This window comes from Labrus mixtus, chromosome 21, assembly GCF_963584025.1.
Source record: "Labrus mixtus chromosome 21, fLabMix1.1, whole genome shotgun sequence".
Lineage (NCBI taxonomy): Eukaryota > Metazoa > Chordata > Actinopteri > Labriformes > Labridae > Labrus > Labrus mixtus.
Window position 1 is genome coordinate 21852573 of NC_083632.1, and position 16455 is coordinate 21869027.

At 39.0% G+C, this 16455-nt stretch overlaps 2 protein-coding genes across 2 annotated transcripts in view; one reads left to right on the plus strand and one right to left on the minus strand.

Moving 5' to 3' along the window:
* LOC132955822 (monocarboxylate transporter 7-like) lies at nt 1-12250 on the minus strand. The gene is made up of 6 exons (XM_061028870.1): nt 12087-12250; nt 6286-6526; nt 6045-6188; nt 5788-5916; nt 2864-3850; nt 1-910 (listed from the first exon to the last, which is right to left on the minus strand). The coding sequence occupies exons 2-6, from the start codon at nt 6521-6523 to the stop codon at nt 642-644; spliced, it is 1767 nt and encodes a 588-aa protein (XP_060884853.1). The 5' UTR covers nt 6524-6526; nt 12087-12250; the 3' UTR covers nt 1-641.
* Nucleotides 11487-16455, plus strand: part of arsg (arylsulfatase G) — a 19413-nt gene continuing 14444 nt past the window's right edge. Inside the window, exons 1-3 of the mRNA XM_061028871.1 lie at nt 11487-11900; nt 14495-14734; nt 14908-15143. Of these exons, the coding sequence (XP_060884854.1) occupies nt 14508-14734; nt 14908-15143 (463 nt within the window). The 5' untranslated portion in view covers nt 11487-11900; nt 14495-14507. The remainder of the gene's footprint in view (nt 11901-14494; nt 14735-14907; nt 15144-16455) is intronic.

A 16455-nucleotide genomic window follows, 5' to 3' on the forward strand; every position in this document is an offset into this window, starting at 1 on the left:
TTATTTAAAGGTTCAAATCACTTGTTTTATTGTGATTGAACACATTTTCATTACAAAAATAGTTTCCAGTCTGACATTTCATATCAAATAATAAAGCAGTGTCAGCTTTGAAATAGTTTCATATAAAAAAAAGGAAGACAAAAACAGAGATACTTCTAGTCACGTGTGATCACCTGAGCTCTTTCTATAACACATGTTACAGAATTTGTGCAATTTGTTAGTTTCTGCAGTTTCATTTGCATCACAGTTTTATGATTATTATTATTATTATTATTAATGCATTGATTCCCAGCAGGTAATGAGGTGAAGCACCAGTATGATGTAATGGAATAACTTGTGGTTCATTAAGAACATGTCCATACTAACCCAGCTATAACTAACACCTCTGTCCCTAAAAAAGGTATTTATTGCAATTTACAGTGGAAAAACACTGTGTGGTACATCAAGTATGTAAGGCACACTTACTACGTACATATTGTGACCTTAACATTCTCAATATTGCTCTTCATAGCAGATCAGAAACACATATTATTGGTCTTTCTCTTCTTTGTATTTATGCCACTTGAGCACTTTCCAGCAGTCATCTTTTGCCATTTACCCTTAAACGGTTACCGTAGTAACCCTTACACCACATTAACAGCTCAAGCAAAACTGATAACCTCCTGGTCGTGGATTGAGATGGCCTCTACTTCAGCACTGTCACTTCTTATGTTGGGTGGCTGTGCTGCACCCTTCTCCTCTGAGTCCTTGTTTGAGTCATGTTTGTCTTCAGGGCATTTTGATTTTCTCCCACAGAGTATTCCTCTTTTAGCTGGCCTTACCAAACCGAGGAACACTGCGCTGATTGCCATGCCTACAGCACAGGAGTAGAAAGCTGACCCGTAGTTCTGAGTCAGATCCACCAACACACCTGCAGGAAGAGTTAAGAGTGGGTTTAAAGCAGCACTCCGATCATTTCAGATGTTCATTTCACTTCATTTGTCATTAAGGGAAGTAGAGTTCAGTTTCAACTCTGCCTGGGGCTGTGACAATAACACTTATGATGTCATAGTGATGTCATCAAGGTTATTTTCGTAGAGCTACGTAAAGAATATCTATATATTTTTTCACAGGCTGTGTAGTGTATCAGGTTTATTTATAAAGATGGTCTAATGAAAAAGCAGTACCCATTGGCATTATGGGAAATGTAGGATTCTGTTTGTGAGTTTACTTTTATTATTTTGTAAGATTTTATGGCCATTTTTGACTTTTGACCAGAGTTAGCCAAAATACTAATTGTCATGACTAGTCCCTTTGAATGAAGTGCTTTAGCGTCATAGAATTAAATATAACCCATTAACATAGATTCAGTAGTTTGGAACAATACAGACACATACGAAACAGTTTGGGTAACGAGAATAAATAATATCCAACAGGACATGATACAGTTAAAGTGGGTAGCTACAGCTACATTGTTGGTTCTCAATAAACCATTTTTAACATTGTATTAAACTGAATGATGGGATGTTGAGTCTCTGATTGATTGCTGTATTAAATTCCACTCGTGATGCTCTGAAGGAAAAAACAGCCTGGCTAAATGTGGTTTTCCTGAATGGGATTGTGCAGGTTTCCCAAACTTAACAGACTGTACTTCTACAGGATATGGCAATGATGAAAACTGAGTGGCTGTCTGTCTACAGTTTTGAGTGCTTTTTTTATCTAATGATTCCAGTGTTTTTAGGGCTGTGGAGTGTGTATTTGATGATACAAGAGAGAATCATTGAGTGTCCTTCATTCGATGGGATAAAAAGATAGATCAGAGATGTGGGGAGGAGAGAGTTTACATCTAAACCTGTAAACATGTCTGATTGCTATCATTGCTGTATGGCCTGCTCAGTACATGGTAGAACTATGTTAGTAGCCGCTCAGCTAGCAGCCCCTACTGATAGCTGTGTACAACAAAGAGAACAACAGACAAAAGACTTGTCTTATTTCTTTGTATTATTTTGACTTTTACATTTTAAATAGTGACAGTTAAACAATGATATTAACATTATGGATTTTTTAATTAAGTTATTCCTGTGTAGGATACTGTTTCAGAGAAAGAAAGAAGAAGAAGAAAGTAAGACTAGATTACATAACTACAGCTTTAATCCCATCGACCCTCAAACAGCATCATTACCTGTCAGGCTTAAGTCATTCTTTATCCCAATCTTACATTTGATCTTTTTAGCTTTGATTTGTACAAGGCATACAATCATTTGCTTCCCAACAGTATTCAGAGGTTTGTTTTAAACTAGAGAGAGCCGGTATGAACTAAGGGGAACAGGTGTGTATAAAAAAAGCAAAGGTAAGGACAAACATAAAGAACAGGTGTATTTTGGTAAAAGGGGTTAACTTGTGAAATTAAGAATGTGTAGTTCACTTTCCAGATTTAAATTGTTGTTTAAAAAAAATGGTGTTTAACAAATATAAAAGGTCTGTTTGATTATTTTTTTGTGAGTGTGACTTCTGTTTTGTTTTTTGTTTGTTTCATTTGTTTTGTTTTGAAATGAATTCTTGGAACAAATTTTGTTCTGATACGTTTTGTTTTTGTAACCAAACTAGTAGTGTCTTAAATAATGAGATTTGTAACAAGGGTCGGTGTAATAAGATAAAGCTTCAGCCTACACCTTTTCACTCAAAATGTTTTTTTCTTGTGACCGAAATAAATGATTACTACTACTATATACTATACTTACATTTTAACTGCATTAAATCAATGAAATGTTATCACAGAGAATATACCATCCTTGTGTTTTCCAAAGAGGAGTTATGTAGATGTGGTGAAGTGAAACCATGGGCAGTATTTACAGTAAACTTCTCACTACAAGATAAGACTTACCGCCGAGTGGTGGTCCAGCCAGCCCAGCAAAACTGTGTATGAACACATAAACTCCAGCAGCTGAAGACATCCTCTCTATGCCGACCACATCATCTTCAGCCAGCATGGGGATGTGTGTGCAAGCCAGGGTTCCCATAAAGAACCCGTACACCGCACAGCACACAGCCAGGCCGTAGAACTCCGTAGCAAACGTGAATCCCACCAGATCGGCAGCCATCAAAACCACACACACCAGAATCACGAGCAGCTTCTTGTTCACGATGCGCCTCCGCGACAGGATCCACCCGATGGTGAAGCGGCCAAAGACTTCGGCCGCGGCCATGATGGAGAGCATGTAGGTTGCGTGCTCCCGCTCCACTCCTCGACTCACGCACAGCTCGATGACGTAGAGAGGGGGGGCGAAGAAGCCGAGCGTGGCGAACAGTCCGAACAGAGAATAAAAGATGAAGCTGCACTCTTTGAGGATGGAGAAATCCAAAAGTTTTGTGTTTTTTAAAGAACCATCACCTGGTTCCTTTTCCTCTTTCACGACTTGTTTCTCAGCATTTCTGTGGTTCTTCTCCTCCGTTTCAGACTCTTTCATTTCTTCTGTGTTGTTTTCCACTGATGGCCATGCGTCTTCTTTTTGCAGTGAAGTCTTCTCCTCTGGGCTGCTGAGTTCTGCGTCCTTCAGAGACAGGACGCCAGAGTCTCCGGTGCTCACAGAGCCTCTGCTGAGCTCATTGTCCTGACTGTAGGAGTTCGCTTGTGCTTCTGAGGTATTGTTTATGATATAGTTTTCTGGGTTTGTGTCCTCCACCGTCTTCTGTGCTCTGAGGGCTTCCACTTCCTTTAGGGGCAACGCGTCCGTCTCTCCCTCCTGCACTGCGCTGGGTTTGATGACAATTGGCCGAAGAAGAGCGCCGCAGATGATGAGGCTGCTTTGCATGGCTCCTATCACAACCATGGTGTGCCGCCAGCCAATACGGTCCCTCAGTGCAGAAAAGGCTGAGGGACAAGAAGAGAAAATACTGTAATAAAAAACTATAAAGCACATATCCTACTTCAATTTAAGCCACAGAGAAGAGCTGATATGTCAGTGGAAAATATTATTATTATTATTTTTTTTTTTCTGTCTTTATTGACAAATTTAAAACATATAAAAAATGTTTCTACAAAATCTTAAAGAGGATGAACATACAACAGCAAAATACACAGGAACAAGTTAATTCAAACATAAATCAAGACTAGGGGGGATTATATATAAAAATAAATAATTAAAACTTTTCCAAAAGCATACATCAGGCAAATGTAATCACCTTTGGTGATGCTGCTTTCAGCTGTTACGCTCCGAGACTGTGGAACAACCTTCCTGAGGGTCTGAGAGGAGCCCAGAATATCGAGATTTTTAAACGCAGTCTTAAAACTCATTTATTCAGTCTGGCTTAAATTCAAATCTTAACATTATTCTATTGTCTTTTTATCCAACTACAATTTTAAATATTCTTCTCCTATGTATTTATTTTAATATCTTATTGCTTTTATGTGTCGTATTTTATTTTTTCGTTTTTATATATATATTTTAATTTTTATTGGTGTGCATTATTCTCTCAATGATTATAAACTACTTTTTCATCAATAACTTTTCTGCACTCTTGTAAAGCACTTTGAACTGCAATTTAATTTGTCTGAAATGTGCTATATAAATAAAGTTTGATTGATTGATTGATAAGCAGACAGCAATCTGGAGCAAGGACAAAAACATTCAACAAGGGCGAGAAATCAAAACAACAAGAATTTCATCTTAAGTCAGCACTAATCTTTCTAGCCATCCTGCTGATGTCAGTGGAACATTTAGCTCCAGGGTTTAAGTATAAGGCCAGCAATGTTCCATATTTATGTAATTGTCAACAAGTCTAAAATAAAACTCAACTCATGTTTTCTCTTTACCTGTCTGTGGCTCTTGGCAGAAGCTCATTGTTTTTCCAATATGAGTATATATTTTTTTAATGGTCACAAATGTACAGAAATGTTTTCATACAGTAGATCAGCTGTGCACTGAGATGTTTATCAAACATTCACCGGACAACACAGTGAATTTGTGCAGGATTATTTCACACTTCAGGGAGTATTTTTGGCAGCTGGGTGGTCCATGTTGGTTTGACTCAAACTATTCATGTTAAATGGACTTGAGTTTGTGGTGCGATTTTCTAGTCGTCTGACTACTCAAAGCGCTTTATTTACACCGCAGGTCACACCTACACATTCTTTCATACCTGTTCACACCCTGATGGCAGAGGCTGCTAATGAGCCCATCTTTCTTTTGAGAAATAAACATGCCTACAAGTGCAGCCTTGATGGACGTTTTAAAAGAATATGTAGAATATTATCAGAGAATCTTTTAATGGAGGTCTTTATTTAAACATTTTAAGTCATCGGTCCTAGAGCTTACAGTTCACTAACTAGGTTTTTTACCGTGACTATTTCTCGACTGTGTAATCTGTTGAAAACTGGACAATATTTATACATCAAACATGCCATCTATACATGAACCGTGCAATATCTACGCTGTTGATCCAGCAATGTATATTCATATTTGTAAATATTGTTTATATTCTCAATTACCTGTGCTTGAACATAGCTTATTACTTATACTACTTTATTATTGCTTTCACTTGGTACTTATTATATTGTTATTATTTTTTTATTTTATATTGTGAAACTTCCTACTGATTTTTGGTGTTATGAGCAACTGTAGCAAACAAATTTCCCCCTGGGATTAATAAAGTTTTTCTTGATTCTGATTCTGATTTACCGTTATTCTAAACAGTCGCAAACTCAAGATCAAACAGTAAAAACATCACACTGTTTTCCTAAAGCCCCTACAGTCTCTTGTCTTCTTTAATTGTTTATATTAAACACTTAGTGGAAGCTCGTGCACTCACCTGGTGCCAGGGCAAACATCGACAGGGACTCTCCAGTTGAGGCCACAGCTATGACCAAAGAGCGTCGTCGGTTAAAGTACTGGGTGAGGATGGTCAACGTGGGCAGGAAAGTCAGACAGTAGCCAATACCTGCACAATGGAAACAACACTTTTTTTTAAACTCTTAAAACAAAAAATAATTGAAAATTAAAATATGAAAATAAATTATAAGGTCTCTCTAAAAAGGGAGAAAATTAAAAAAGAAAGAAATACAAAACCTGCGACTAATCCATATGTGATGTACATTTGATTGATGGAGCTGGTGAAGCTGGTTGTGATCGAGCCAGTGGCCATGAGAAATCCTCCCAACATCACAACAAGCTGGAACCCAAAGCGGTTAGTCATCACAGCAGAGAGCGGAGCTGAGGACCAGAGGAGAACAAACGGATGTTAAGTGAAAACTAATTCTCTGAGGTCCATAGTTATTCCAACACATAAGATCTCTTTAGCTCTGCTCACCGTTAAACGTCATGACAAACAGACAGATTGAAACGATCCAGGAGACCCGACTGTTGGTCTCTCCAAACTCGTCCATCAGGTCCTGGAGGAAGATGCCAAAGCTCTTGATGGTGCCATAGGTGCAGACCCCCACCAAGAAGAAGGCTGCAGCCACAACCCATCCCCAGCCTCCGTCAGGGGCCTCTGGGTACACGTTGGGCCCCAGGAATCGTGGTCTCTTAACTCGAGACAGCGCCATGGCCTTTAGAGAGGAAAGACAGATTTAGGGACTGGACTGCTGTGGGGGGGGGGGGACCTGTGAAACTTTTGTTGGAAGGAAAACTGATGCATGTAGAGGGAAAAATCACTTCTTCTTCCCCACATCATTATGTAAAGTTTGTTAGACAATAAGAATAGAATTCACCAGTCACTGTTTATCACCAATATGACCAGATGTTGTATCAGTTGAAAAATCTTGCAGATGTACTGCTTGAGGCGGCTGCTTGTCGACAGGCAAGGCAGGTAGCTGCTTGGGGCCCCAGGCCATTAATAATAATATGATCTGGTTTACCAACTTCTTATCATTATTAAGTCCTGCAGTGTGCTTACTCAAACATGAACGTGTAACACGCTGAAAATGCTTTATCTTATTTCTTTCTATCATTTTGTTATATCAGTGTGTCTAGTTAAACTAATTTAATTTCCATAAGTATTTCAGTTAATTTAAATTTCTAAGAGTAAACCGTAAATACTGTGTGTTTTAACTACCTTTTAAGATTCAGACACTGGCCCTTTAAGAGAGGCGCAGTGAAGAAGACAGAGGTGTGTGTAGGCTGAAAACAAACCTTGGCTGTATCCGAATTGCCTAGTACCTACTCAATCTTTCAGTAGGCAGTACGTACTATCCGTGCTGCATACTGTTTAGTACCTACTATTCAGTAGGCGCGCACAGTAGGCAGATATTTGTTCCTACTTCTTCTGATTCGTTCAGTAATGAAGTGACGTCATTTACGTTACCCGAACAGGCCGCATCCACCCGTTTTTTGTTTTTTTTTGTTTAGCTTTATTCAAGAAGAGTAATGCTCATATACAGTCAGGTAAACAAAAAACAATATCACAATGTAAATCAAGTAAAAGGCAGATTAAATAACTAAATAACATACAGTACATAAAGGAAAGTACAAATGAAAGACAGTAATATACAGAATATAAAATAAACCAATAAAGACGCACTTAAATAGTGAAATCATTATTTAAATAGAGGGAGAAAGGTTTTATAATAATGTAGATATTTGTTATATTTTCTGTTGTTAATTAAAAGTAGTGATTTCAGTCGGGACTTTAACTCTAGATTAAAAATTGATTCTATTAATCCATGCTCATTTGTTTTGATTTGGATGCGCACGTGACGTGACGATTTACGTTTAATTTCGCACAGCATTAGTGATGTGAAAAGCAGTTCTTTTCAGTGTACTGAATCAGTAGAATCAGTTCAGTAAAGTGATTCGTTCAAAAGATTCGTTCACCGAATCGTTCAGTACTTCTCTGCAGCTCTGTCTGTGAATCAGAATTTAATAAGCTGAAACACGGCCGAACGTTTAGTTCTGCTCGCGATCGTACTGAGAACAGCCGGTGGTGAATAATAAACCAATGAGCTGAGAATTTAGTTTGCAAACTGAAAGCTGCTAAAACAATCACATTCATTTTCCCCGACCGTTCTGCTCAGTACGTTCAGTTCGTTCACTGAACGAGAGCTCCGCTCTTCCTCTCAGTTCGTTCAGTGATTCATGTCGGAGCTCCCGTTCAGTTCGTTGAGAGGAAGAGCGGAACTGAACAAGAGCTCACACACGAGAACGAGAGCACACACACACACACACACACACACACACACACACACACACACACACACACACACACACACACACACACACACACACACACACACACACACACACACACACACACACACACACACACACACACACACACACACACACACACACACACACACACACACACACACACACACACACACACACACACACACACACACACACACACACACACACACACACACACACACACACACACTGTACTGACTGAGGAGAGGAGGGAGGGCGGGCTTTGAGCGACTCTTACAGTCTGGAGAGAGAGACACGAGACGGGAGAGAGGAGAGCGCAACTGAAGTTGAGAAATGAACGACTCTTTTCAGTAAGTGATTCAGTTCAGTTCGTTCACCCAGATGATTCGTTCGTTTTGAACGAATCGTTCACGAACTACACATCACTACACATCACTACACAGCATTGTGGGTGGTAAAACACAATTCATTTCCTGTAAGCACGCATCCGATCCATACTGCATGAAACCAGGAAGTTAGTATCCATACTGAAATGTTCAGTATACTGAGGTGGACACAAAAAATGCATACTGAATGACCATGAAAGTTCAGTCTACTGAAACTCCCTACTGAAAAGTACATACTGCATACTGAACTGTGACTATTCGGAAAGAGCCCAGGTGTAAAGCTGTGGGCATTTTTCTTTAATAAAAGTTGCTAAAAGTGAAGATGGATGAGTTCTGACCTCTTCATTTCAAGGGTGCAACAAACACACTCTGACCACACGTGCGTCAACTTCAAAATCAAAGCCACTTCCAGACACCACAAACATGCTGACAGATTTGTTACATTAGGACAGGTACCTTTTTTTTTTACATTCAGCCACAGTGTCCACAACATTTAACAAGATGAGTTGACATCTCAGGTCAGTCCTAACAACAACAAACCCAAAAGACTGCCCGGATCCTGTGGCACACAAGTGTCCTCAGCAGCTATGTTGAATGTTAATGTGTTAATGTTATCTTTGATTGCACAGCCATGAATTTGCACAGCTGTGGAGAACCCTCTATATTGTTATTACATAAGTACCACTGTCATCACTGTTTTTGCAAACTTCCATCTCTTACCTCCAGCAAGTATTTTTACATTCAGTTGACAAGCCTGAATAAATGTTGTATTTCATTTTTCATTTTTTTTAACCAGTAAGAATGTTAAGTTAAATCCTTAATGTATAGATCTCTTCTTATTCTTATTTTTTATATTCTAAGTGCTTATTTACTATGTATCTATTCTTATATTGTTTTATTTGCTCTGATAACCTGCAGCTGTAACACCACAATTTCCCAGTTTGGGATCAATAAAGTAATTCTATTCTATATTCTATTCTATGACTAAGATGGACTCATTGTGCGTTGGGGTTGGTTAGGGGAGGGTGGGGTAAGATGAGCCAGTTTTTACTTATGTGCTTCTCCAGGCAAGGAGAAAGGAGTACCATGAAAACATCTACTCTTAATTTGAGATGTTGCCTCAACTGAAAATCTAAGAATGCATCTTTGACAAAGGGCCTTAAAAAACAACTTCAGGAAAAGAAAGTGTTCCTGCGGGTTCAAATGACCCCAGACCAGGGGTAAGTTCATCTGAGTCAGTGGGTAGAAGGAGCCATCTGGGGGTAATTCCACCATCCTATTTTCAAGGTTTAATGAAGTCATGAAATAAATAAAAAAATCTTGTTTTAAAAAATCGATTCAATGATGCATTTACCTTTCCAAACAGTCGTTATTTGTTTTGTTTATAGTTACGTCAAACAACAAAAACAACCAAGTGAAGTTTTAATAATCTGTTTTCTTTCATTGTTGAACAATAGTTTTAAACATTTCTGTAAAGTGAGGGTATGTGCACTTGTCCAGATCAACCATCAGCATAGTTTGAGGAGCAGAAACCATCTAAACCAAAGACGGTGATGATTCAGTGAATGAAAATAAATAAATTAAACAGATGTTTAATTTATGTTTGGCAGAAGAAAACAAAGTTATTCCCTCCCGTAGTTTCAATCAAAATTGATGTGATCAGTTTCACTTTTTTTGACCTTGAGGAGAACAAGAGAAACGTTTGAGCTCCAAGTCCACTGCGTCATGAAAAACGACCGTCTGATGTTTTGTCTATCACAGTTGTTGCTCCCTACTTTCAGTTCTTTCAACATTTTTTACATACATCAGCATTTTCCTAAAATTCAAAGTTAAGTTGAACCACTGGTTCAATTGACCCCACAGCACACTGCCGGACTCAGGATGTTTGAGGGACAGGGCCGAAAACAATAATAAAAAAGGGCACGTTAGAAACGCTGGTTAATATAAAATATAATTTATTACATGATTTGAACTACTACACATCTGTGATAAAACACAAAAGCAACTATGAACTAAACTCCTCAAAAAAAGTTTGGAAATGTTATTTTGGTCACTTATTTCACCACTTTAATAATACTAATTGGTGTTGTATTTTATATCGTTGGAAAGCCTGATTAGTCACCTTTACAACGAGGTACAACTTGAAAGGAATGTGCAATCATAGAACGAGCTAACACAGCTAAACGTGTATGGAAGCGATTAGTGATCAGAATTCAAATGATAAAGCTAATTTGAAAATTCAAATGCATTAACAGAAATTCTTTTTAACTTTCAGAATATGGGTGTATTATTTGACTCAAAAATAAAATTCTGATTAATTTATCTAATTTGAATTTTATCATAATTCAAATGAAAAAGCTAATTTTAAAATGAAAATACAGTAACAGAAACATGTTTTAATTTTCAGATTATAGGTGCATTATAGACTGTAAACATTACGTTCACCTGCCTGAGAGCTGGAGTCTGACGTCACTTTCCTGCGTCGTCCACTTTGCCAATTCGTTTTCGAGTTTGAATTATGATCACTTTTTAGCACTGCAAGTTTGAAAACGAAAAGCCAAAGACCTTTTTGTTTTCATTTGAATTATGTCATACAATATGCATACATAGAGAGTAAAAGTATAATGCAAACTGGATGACTGAATATTCATTTTAAATATAGGTCAAATAATTATAAAAATATTAAATAAAATTAGCTTTTTCATTTGAATTATGATACAGATTAAGCGGGGAATTTTTTGAAAATGATAAAGCAAATGTAATTTTCTTGAATTTTCAAATTAGCTTTATCATTTGAATTCTGATCACTAGTCGCTTCCATAAACGTGTGGGTAGCGCTCCCCTGTAATATTCTTCTGTCACATTGTCCATGAAGAGGGTCACCCTGGAGGACACGACTTCCATCATGTTTTATTCTCCATGAGGACACTTTGGCGGCACTTGAGATGAATGACTTTTCCAGAGGGGACATCTCGAAACCCTCCACGAGCTCCGAGGATCAAACTGGCAGAAATCACTCCAAGAAGTGTAACAGGATCAGACAAAGGCTACTTCGACCCCTGTGGGTAAGGCATATGTTGTGTTGGGCGGGGAGGGGGGGGTGTGCTCATGTAGTAGCCTGTAAGAACACCACCCACACTTTCAAAGTTTCTGCTCACCCCACTCTCTCCTGTCGTTCAACACACAGGGAACATGTGTGTGACAGTTTTGCCGGGGACCCTTTTTTTCATTCATTCAGATGATTTGAGTGGGTGGTGGTAGTGGGTGGTGGTAGTGGGTGGTCGTGTAAAATAGTAGGAGCCATTTGTCCGAAGCTCGTGCGGCTGACGCAACGCACCCGGTCCGGCTGTGGACAATGTGACTCTAATATAACTGCTACACACACTTTGTAAGTACTGGAACACCGCCTGTATTTCAATATGACCTAGTTCATTTAAGAAGTGCTCACTATTATATGTTTCGCCCTATTAAAGATTTGTTGCACAATTACACTCCGTGTGCCGAAGTGTCCGCGCGTAAAGTGTAAAGCCGTGGACTGTCAATATTAGACTAAGTAGTGTTGAGTCTGTCTCACCTGTGTGTAGTCTCAGACGGAAGTCCTTCCTTCGCTTGTCCTCTGCAGCGGTGATGAGACACTGAACTTTACAAACACATATGTCCACGTATATGTCCTCTCAAACTCACGGACACGTCGAAACACACACACAACCAAACACACATACTACCATGCCCTGTTGGAAAGAGGCTCGTATTCATAACCCCCCCGGGTTAAATATAAATCTGGATCCAGCCAGTTCTCTCTCTCTCTCCACACCCACAGGCATTTAACTGTGGTGACATGGCCACTGATTGGATGATCGGGGAGTGAATAAGTCATTATCTGTTGTTGTGGCTCCGCTCGTTTAATTGTGGGGGACATATTGCTCCTAAATCACTGAATTTTCCCTCGTTGACTCACAATATTTTCTGTGAGTCTTTTGATTTGAAGTTTCTTTTCATTGATCTTTGTCAACTTCGCGCAGACATTCGTTTCTAGCAGATTCATAATATTCAGTGTGTTGTGAGGTGACATGGGGCTATGTTTGAATTTTTTCGTTTCGTGTCCTTTGCCCAGTACAGTACTTGTAGAGCTTCTTCTTTTAATCTATAACTGCTGTATAAGCCTTAGTTAAAAAAAAACAACAGTTCAATTATATAATGTGAAAATAATAATAAAAAAACAATAGACAAATAAATAAATCTGTGTGCAGAAATCTCATGTGCAATTACAGATTGACAAGATTTGCAGAACAAGGAAACATGTTTTTTTTATTTGATTATATAGTGTCAAAAGTCATGCAGTTTTTCTGCACAGTTTATATTTATTGTGTAGCCTACTTGTACTTATTTTTATTTATATATATATATATATATATATATATATATATATATATTTATATTTTTTTGGGGTAACTTTGGGGTAACTAACTCCAGGAGAAATGTATAACAATTCCAGTGTACCCGTGCCGTCCTGTACCATGTGCAGAAGGCAATACAAATGTAATATGAATTTTTATCTAATCTGTTGTTGACTTTTATTCACTGCTGAACCTTTGGAAGTGAAGCAACCTTTCCTATTGCCACACCATCGCCTCACATAAACTTTCTGATTGCACCTGACAAATATAGACTTTGTTTCTTTGGAAGTTTGTTTTCAACCAGAAATGCTGCAGCAGTGGTTGTTACTGTGCTCTGTTTTGACTGTGCTAAAGCAGCCTTTAAAACTTAAGACTTTGATCTGCAGCACAATAATATGATGATGTACATGTTCAGCTTGTTATTCTGGTGTGGTGAAGAGGGGGAAAATTGGTTAATGGCAACAACTTCACGCCAAGAGTCTTCACCAAACCCGTTGGACATAATCAAAGGAAATGTATTTACATGCGTTTAAGGAAACAGTTTTTGTTTAGGCACCAGAGGCTTTACTCGTTGATCTCTTTTCATTGTGCACCACAGTGTCTGGTTAAGTGGAGAAGATTGCATTACAGATCCAAAAACTAAGAGATTCATTTCCTTTGTGTGGTACAGACAGAACTTGTTCTGAAAGAGAACATTTAACATTCAGCTTGTTTAAAACTAAAAGATGAAATCAACATTGTTGCTGCTGTATAAACTCAATGATGAAACAGACTGTGGATTATAATGCAGATTAATTGGCCGAGGTCAGACAGTTACAACACAACACAAATTGTTAACAATCACGGACAGACAATGTACTGACAAAGTTAACAGACTTGCTTATATTCTGCTAGAAGGTACATCCTACAAATTCTTGGCTCCTTTGGTACATCTCTATAAGAAAGAAGACCTCAGCTTGACTCGTAAATCTCAGACACATAACATTTCATTCTTAACAAACCTTTGTTTACAACAGACAGTTGGCTCCAAACCAAATATAACTCTGCTGCTATGAGATGTCAGTGTTTACCCTACCATTATATTAGGGGGCGGCCCGCCCCCCCAACGGCCCCTCCCACCCCCCCTTGAAGGTCAAATTAATTATTGTTTTATTTTTTTGATTTATTTTTGGGCTTTTTGTGCCTTTATTGTAGAGATATGATAGTGGATAGAGTCAGAAATCAGGGAAAGAAGTCATTTAAGGATACCTTTCCAATAGAACAGGGCAGCTGTCATTAAAAGTAACACATGAACACCAAGATTCCTTGTGTGTGTTTGTGTCGTCTCCTCGCACCCCCCCCCCCCCCCCCCAAGCTGTAAACCTAGGGGAAACACTGGATGTTTTACATAGATATGGTTATAGCTTCAACCTGAGAGAAGAGTTATTCTTAGAAGGGAGACAGATTTAAATGGTTCATTCACAAAGTTACCAAAATGTATGAAATCATGAAAATTCGTTCTATCAATTCTCCTTGCATTAAAACAACCCTTGTCCATTGTTTAGCAATGCTGTGAGGAAACAAACCCATGTTACCTTTTTTGCAGATTTTGATCCAAAATGGCCGAGGCAGTCACGTGGCTCCTTCTGTCTGGGATCCTGGTGTGTGGTCTGTTGCTCCACACTGCGTCCAAACAAGAAGAGGATGTTAATCATCCCAATGCAAAACCTAACTTCATCATCATACTGGCAGATGATATAGGCTGGGGTGACCTGGACGCTAATCAGCCTGAAGAGAAGGCGAACAACACACCTTACCTCAACCTGATGGCTGAACAAGGACTTAGGTAAACAATCAGTAAATCAGTTCTTTGTTATGTAGAACTACATTTGATGTAATATTACTAATGTTTAATGTAAACTATATAACCTAACCTCTGAAATGTTTTTTCCATACTCCCTTTGTGACGTTCAAGAAGCTTTAGTGTTCTTTCTCCATAAGTGTCCTTACTTTCCCCAGATTGACAGACTTTCACTCTCCTGCGTCGACCTGTTCCCCGTCCCGCGCTGCTCTCCTGACAGGCCGCTATGGCCTCAGAAACGGGGTGACCCATAACTTCGCTGTGGGCTCTGTGGCCGGTCTGCCTCTGTCTGAAGTGACCTTCCCCCAGCTGCTGCAGAAGGCGGGGTATTACACTGCCATGATCGGGAAATGGCATCTTGGTCATAATGGACCGTACAGTCCTACTAACAGAGGTGAGGAAGCTTAACATGAATCCTCCAAAACCCCATGGGAACTCAAGTATACATTATCTGCATCAGGCTGTGTGTGTGAGGTGTGACGAGGTGTGGGAATTTTGGTTGAACTTATTTCCTCATCTTGAGAGCATTAAACATCAATTTGGCACAAAAAAAGATTTAAAAACGAGAGCATCTTTGCCTACTTGAAAGCATTGATCAAACTTTAAGAGCTTCAAAAAAACATTTTTCGATCTACTGTTTGCTATGCTTTGCTTCTGTCAACTCCTTGGCAAACAAACTGTAAACAATGGATAATTCAAGTAAGAGTTGTGTGGTTTATAGATATTTTTATATAAATTCTGTATATAGTATAAAAAGTTTCAAAGGAGAAACTGTTTAAAGGTTACACTCCAAAATGGCAGCCCCACTGTCAGTAACAGGAGAACTGCTGAGGATTACATACACAGTGTAAAAAAGACTAGGATTTAACCTAGGACACATAAACAAATGAGATAGGAGCTATGGCACCGACCTCTCTCAGAACTACTATCTATCTTTCCTGTTCAGTGTTGTGGCGTCAGTCACTTTCTCTAGGTCACTGCAGCCACACGGAGTGTGTGAGCGAACTCTCTGGCTTCGCTGCAGGGAGGATAGATTACACAGCAAACAACTGTCTGCAGCTGTGTCCTGTGAGAAGACACACTCGGTCCCTGACTTTAAGCCTGCAGCTGATTCAACACCCAGCCCCCACTGGCACTTACCCATCAACCAAGCCCCTTTAACCCAAACTCACTCCATCACTTCAAACAGCCTTGTGACCTTTCCACATTTAACCAAAGGTCATGCAGCACAGTGTTTCCCCTAGGTTTACAGCTTTGGGGGGGTGTGGGCAGACAGACGGTGACACAAACAGTTGAAGGAATCTTGGTGTTCATGTGTTACTTTTAATGACAGCTGTCCTTTTCTATTGGAAAGGTATCCTTAAATGACTTCTTTCCCTGATTTCTGACTCTATCCACTATCCTATCCCTACAATAATGGCACAAAAAGCCCAAAAAATTAAAAAAAAAATTTATTAACTTGACCTTCAAGGGGGGCGGGCCCCCCCCCCCCCTAATATAATGGTCGGGAAAACACTGCAGCAAGATACCAACAGGTTACATAGCAAGCAGTTTAAACATTTAAAGCAAACACACTCATTTCACGTTATTATCCTAGACAAAACTGTCATCTCACTTTGTAATAATTTAACCAAAGACATCACAATGACACCTCCTATCCAAAATAGTCATTTTAGGTATCCACAAGGTCATCTCCCCTAGGACAA

What these genes read in the sequence shown, in the direction of transcription:
- LOC132955822 (XM_061028870.1), bottom strand. Translation starts at nt 6,523, where the DNA reads ATGGCGCTGTCTCGAGTTAAGAGACCACGATTCCTGGGGCCCAACGTG. An exon ending in CACATATGGATTAGTCGCAG is followed by an intron (nt 5,917 to 6,044) that starts GTTTTGTATTTC and finishes TCCATTGTGCAG; the next exon opens with GTATTGGCTACTGTCTGACT. An exon ending in GATGTTTGCCCTGGCACCAG is followed by an intron (nt 3,851 to 5,787) that starts GTGAGTGCACGA and finishes CTTGTCCCTCAG; the next exon opens with CCTTTTCTGCACTGAGGGAC.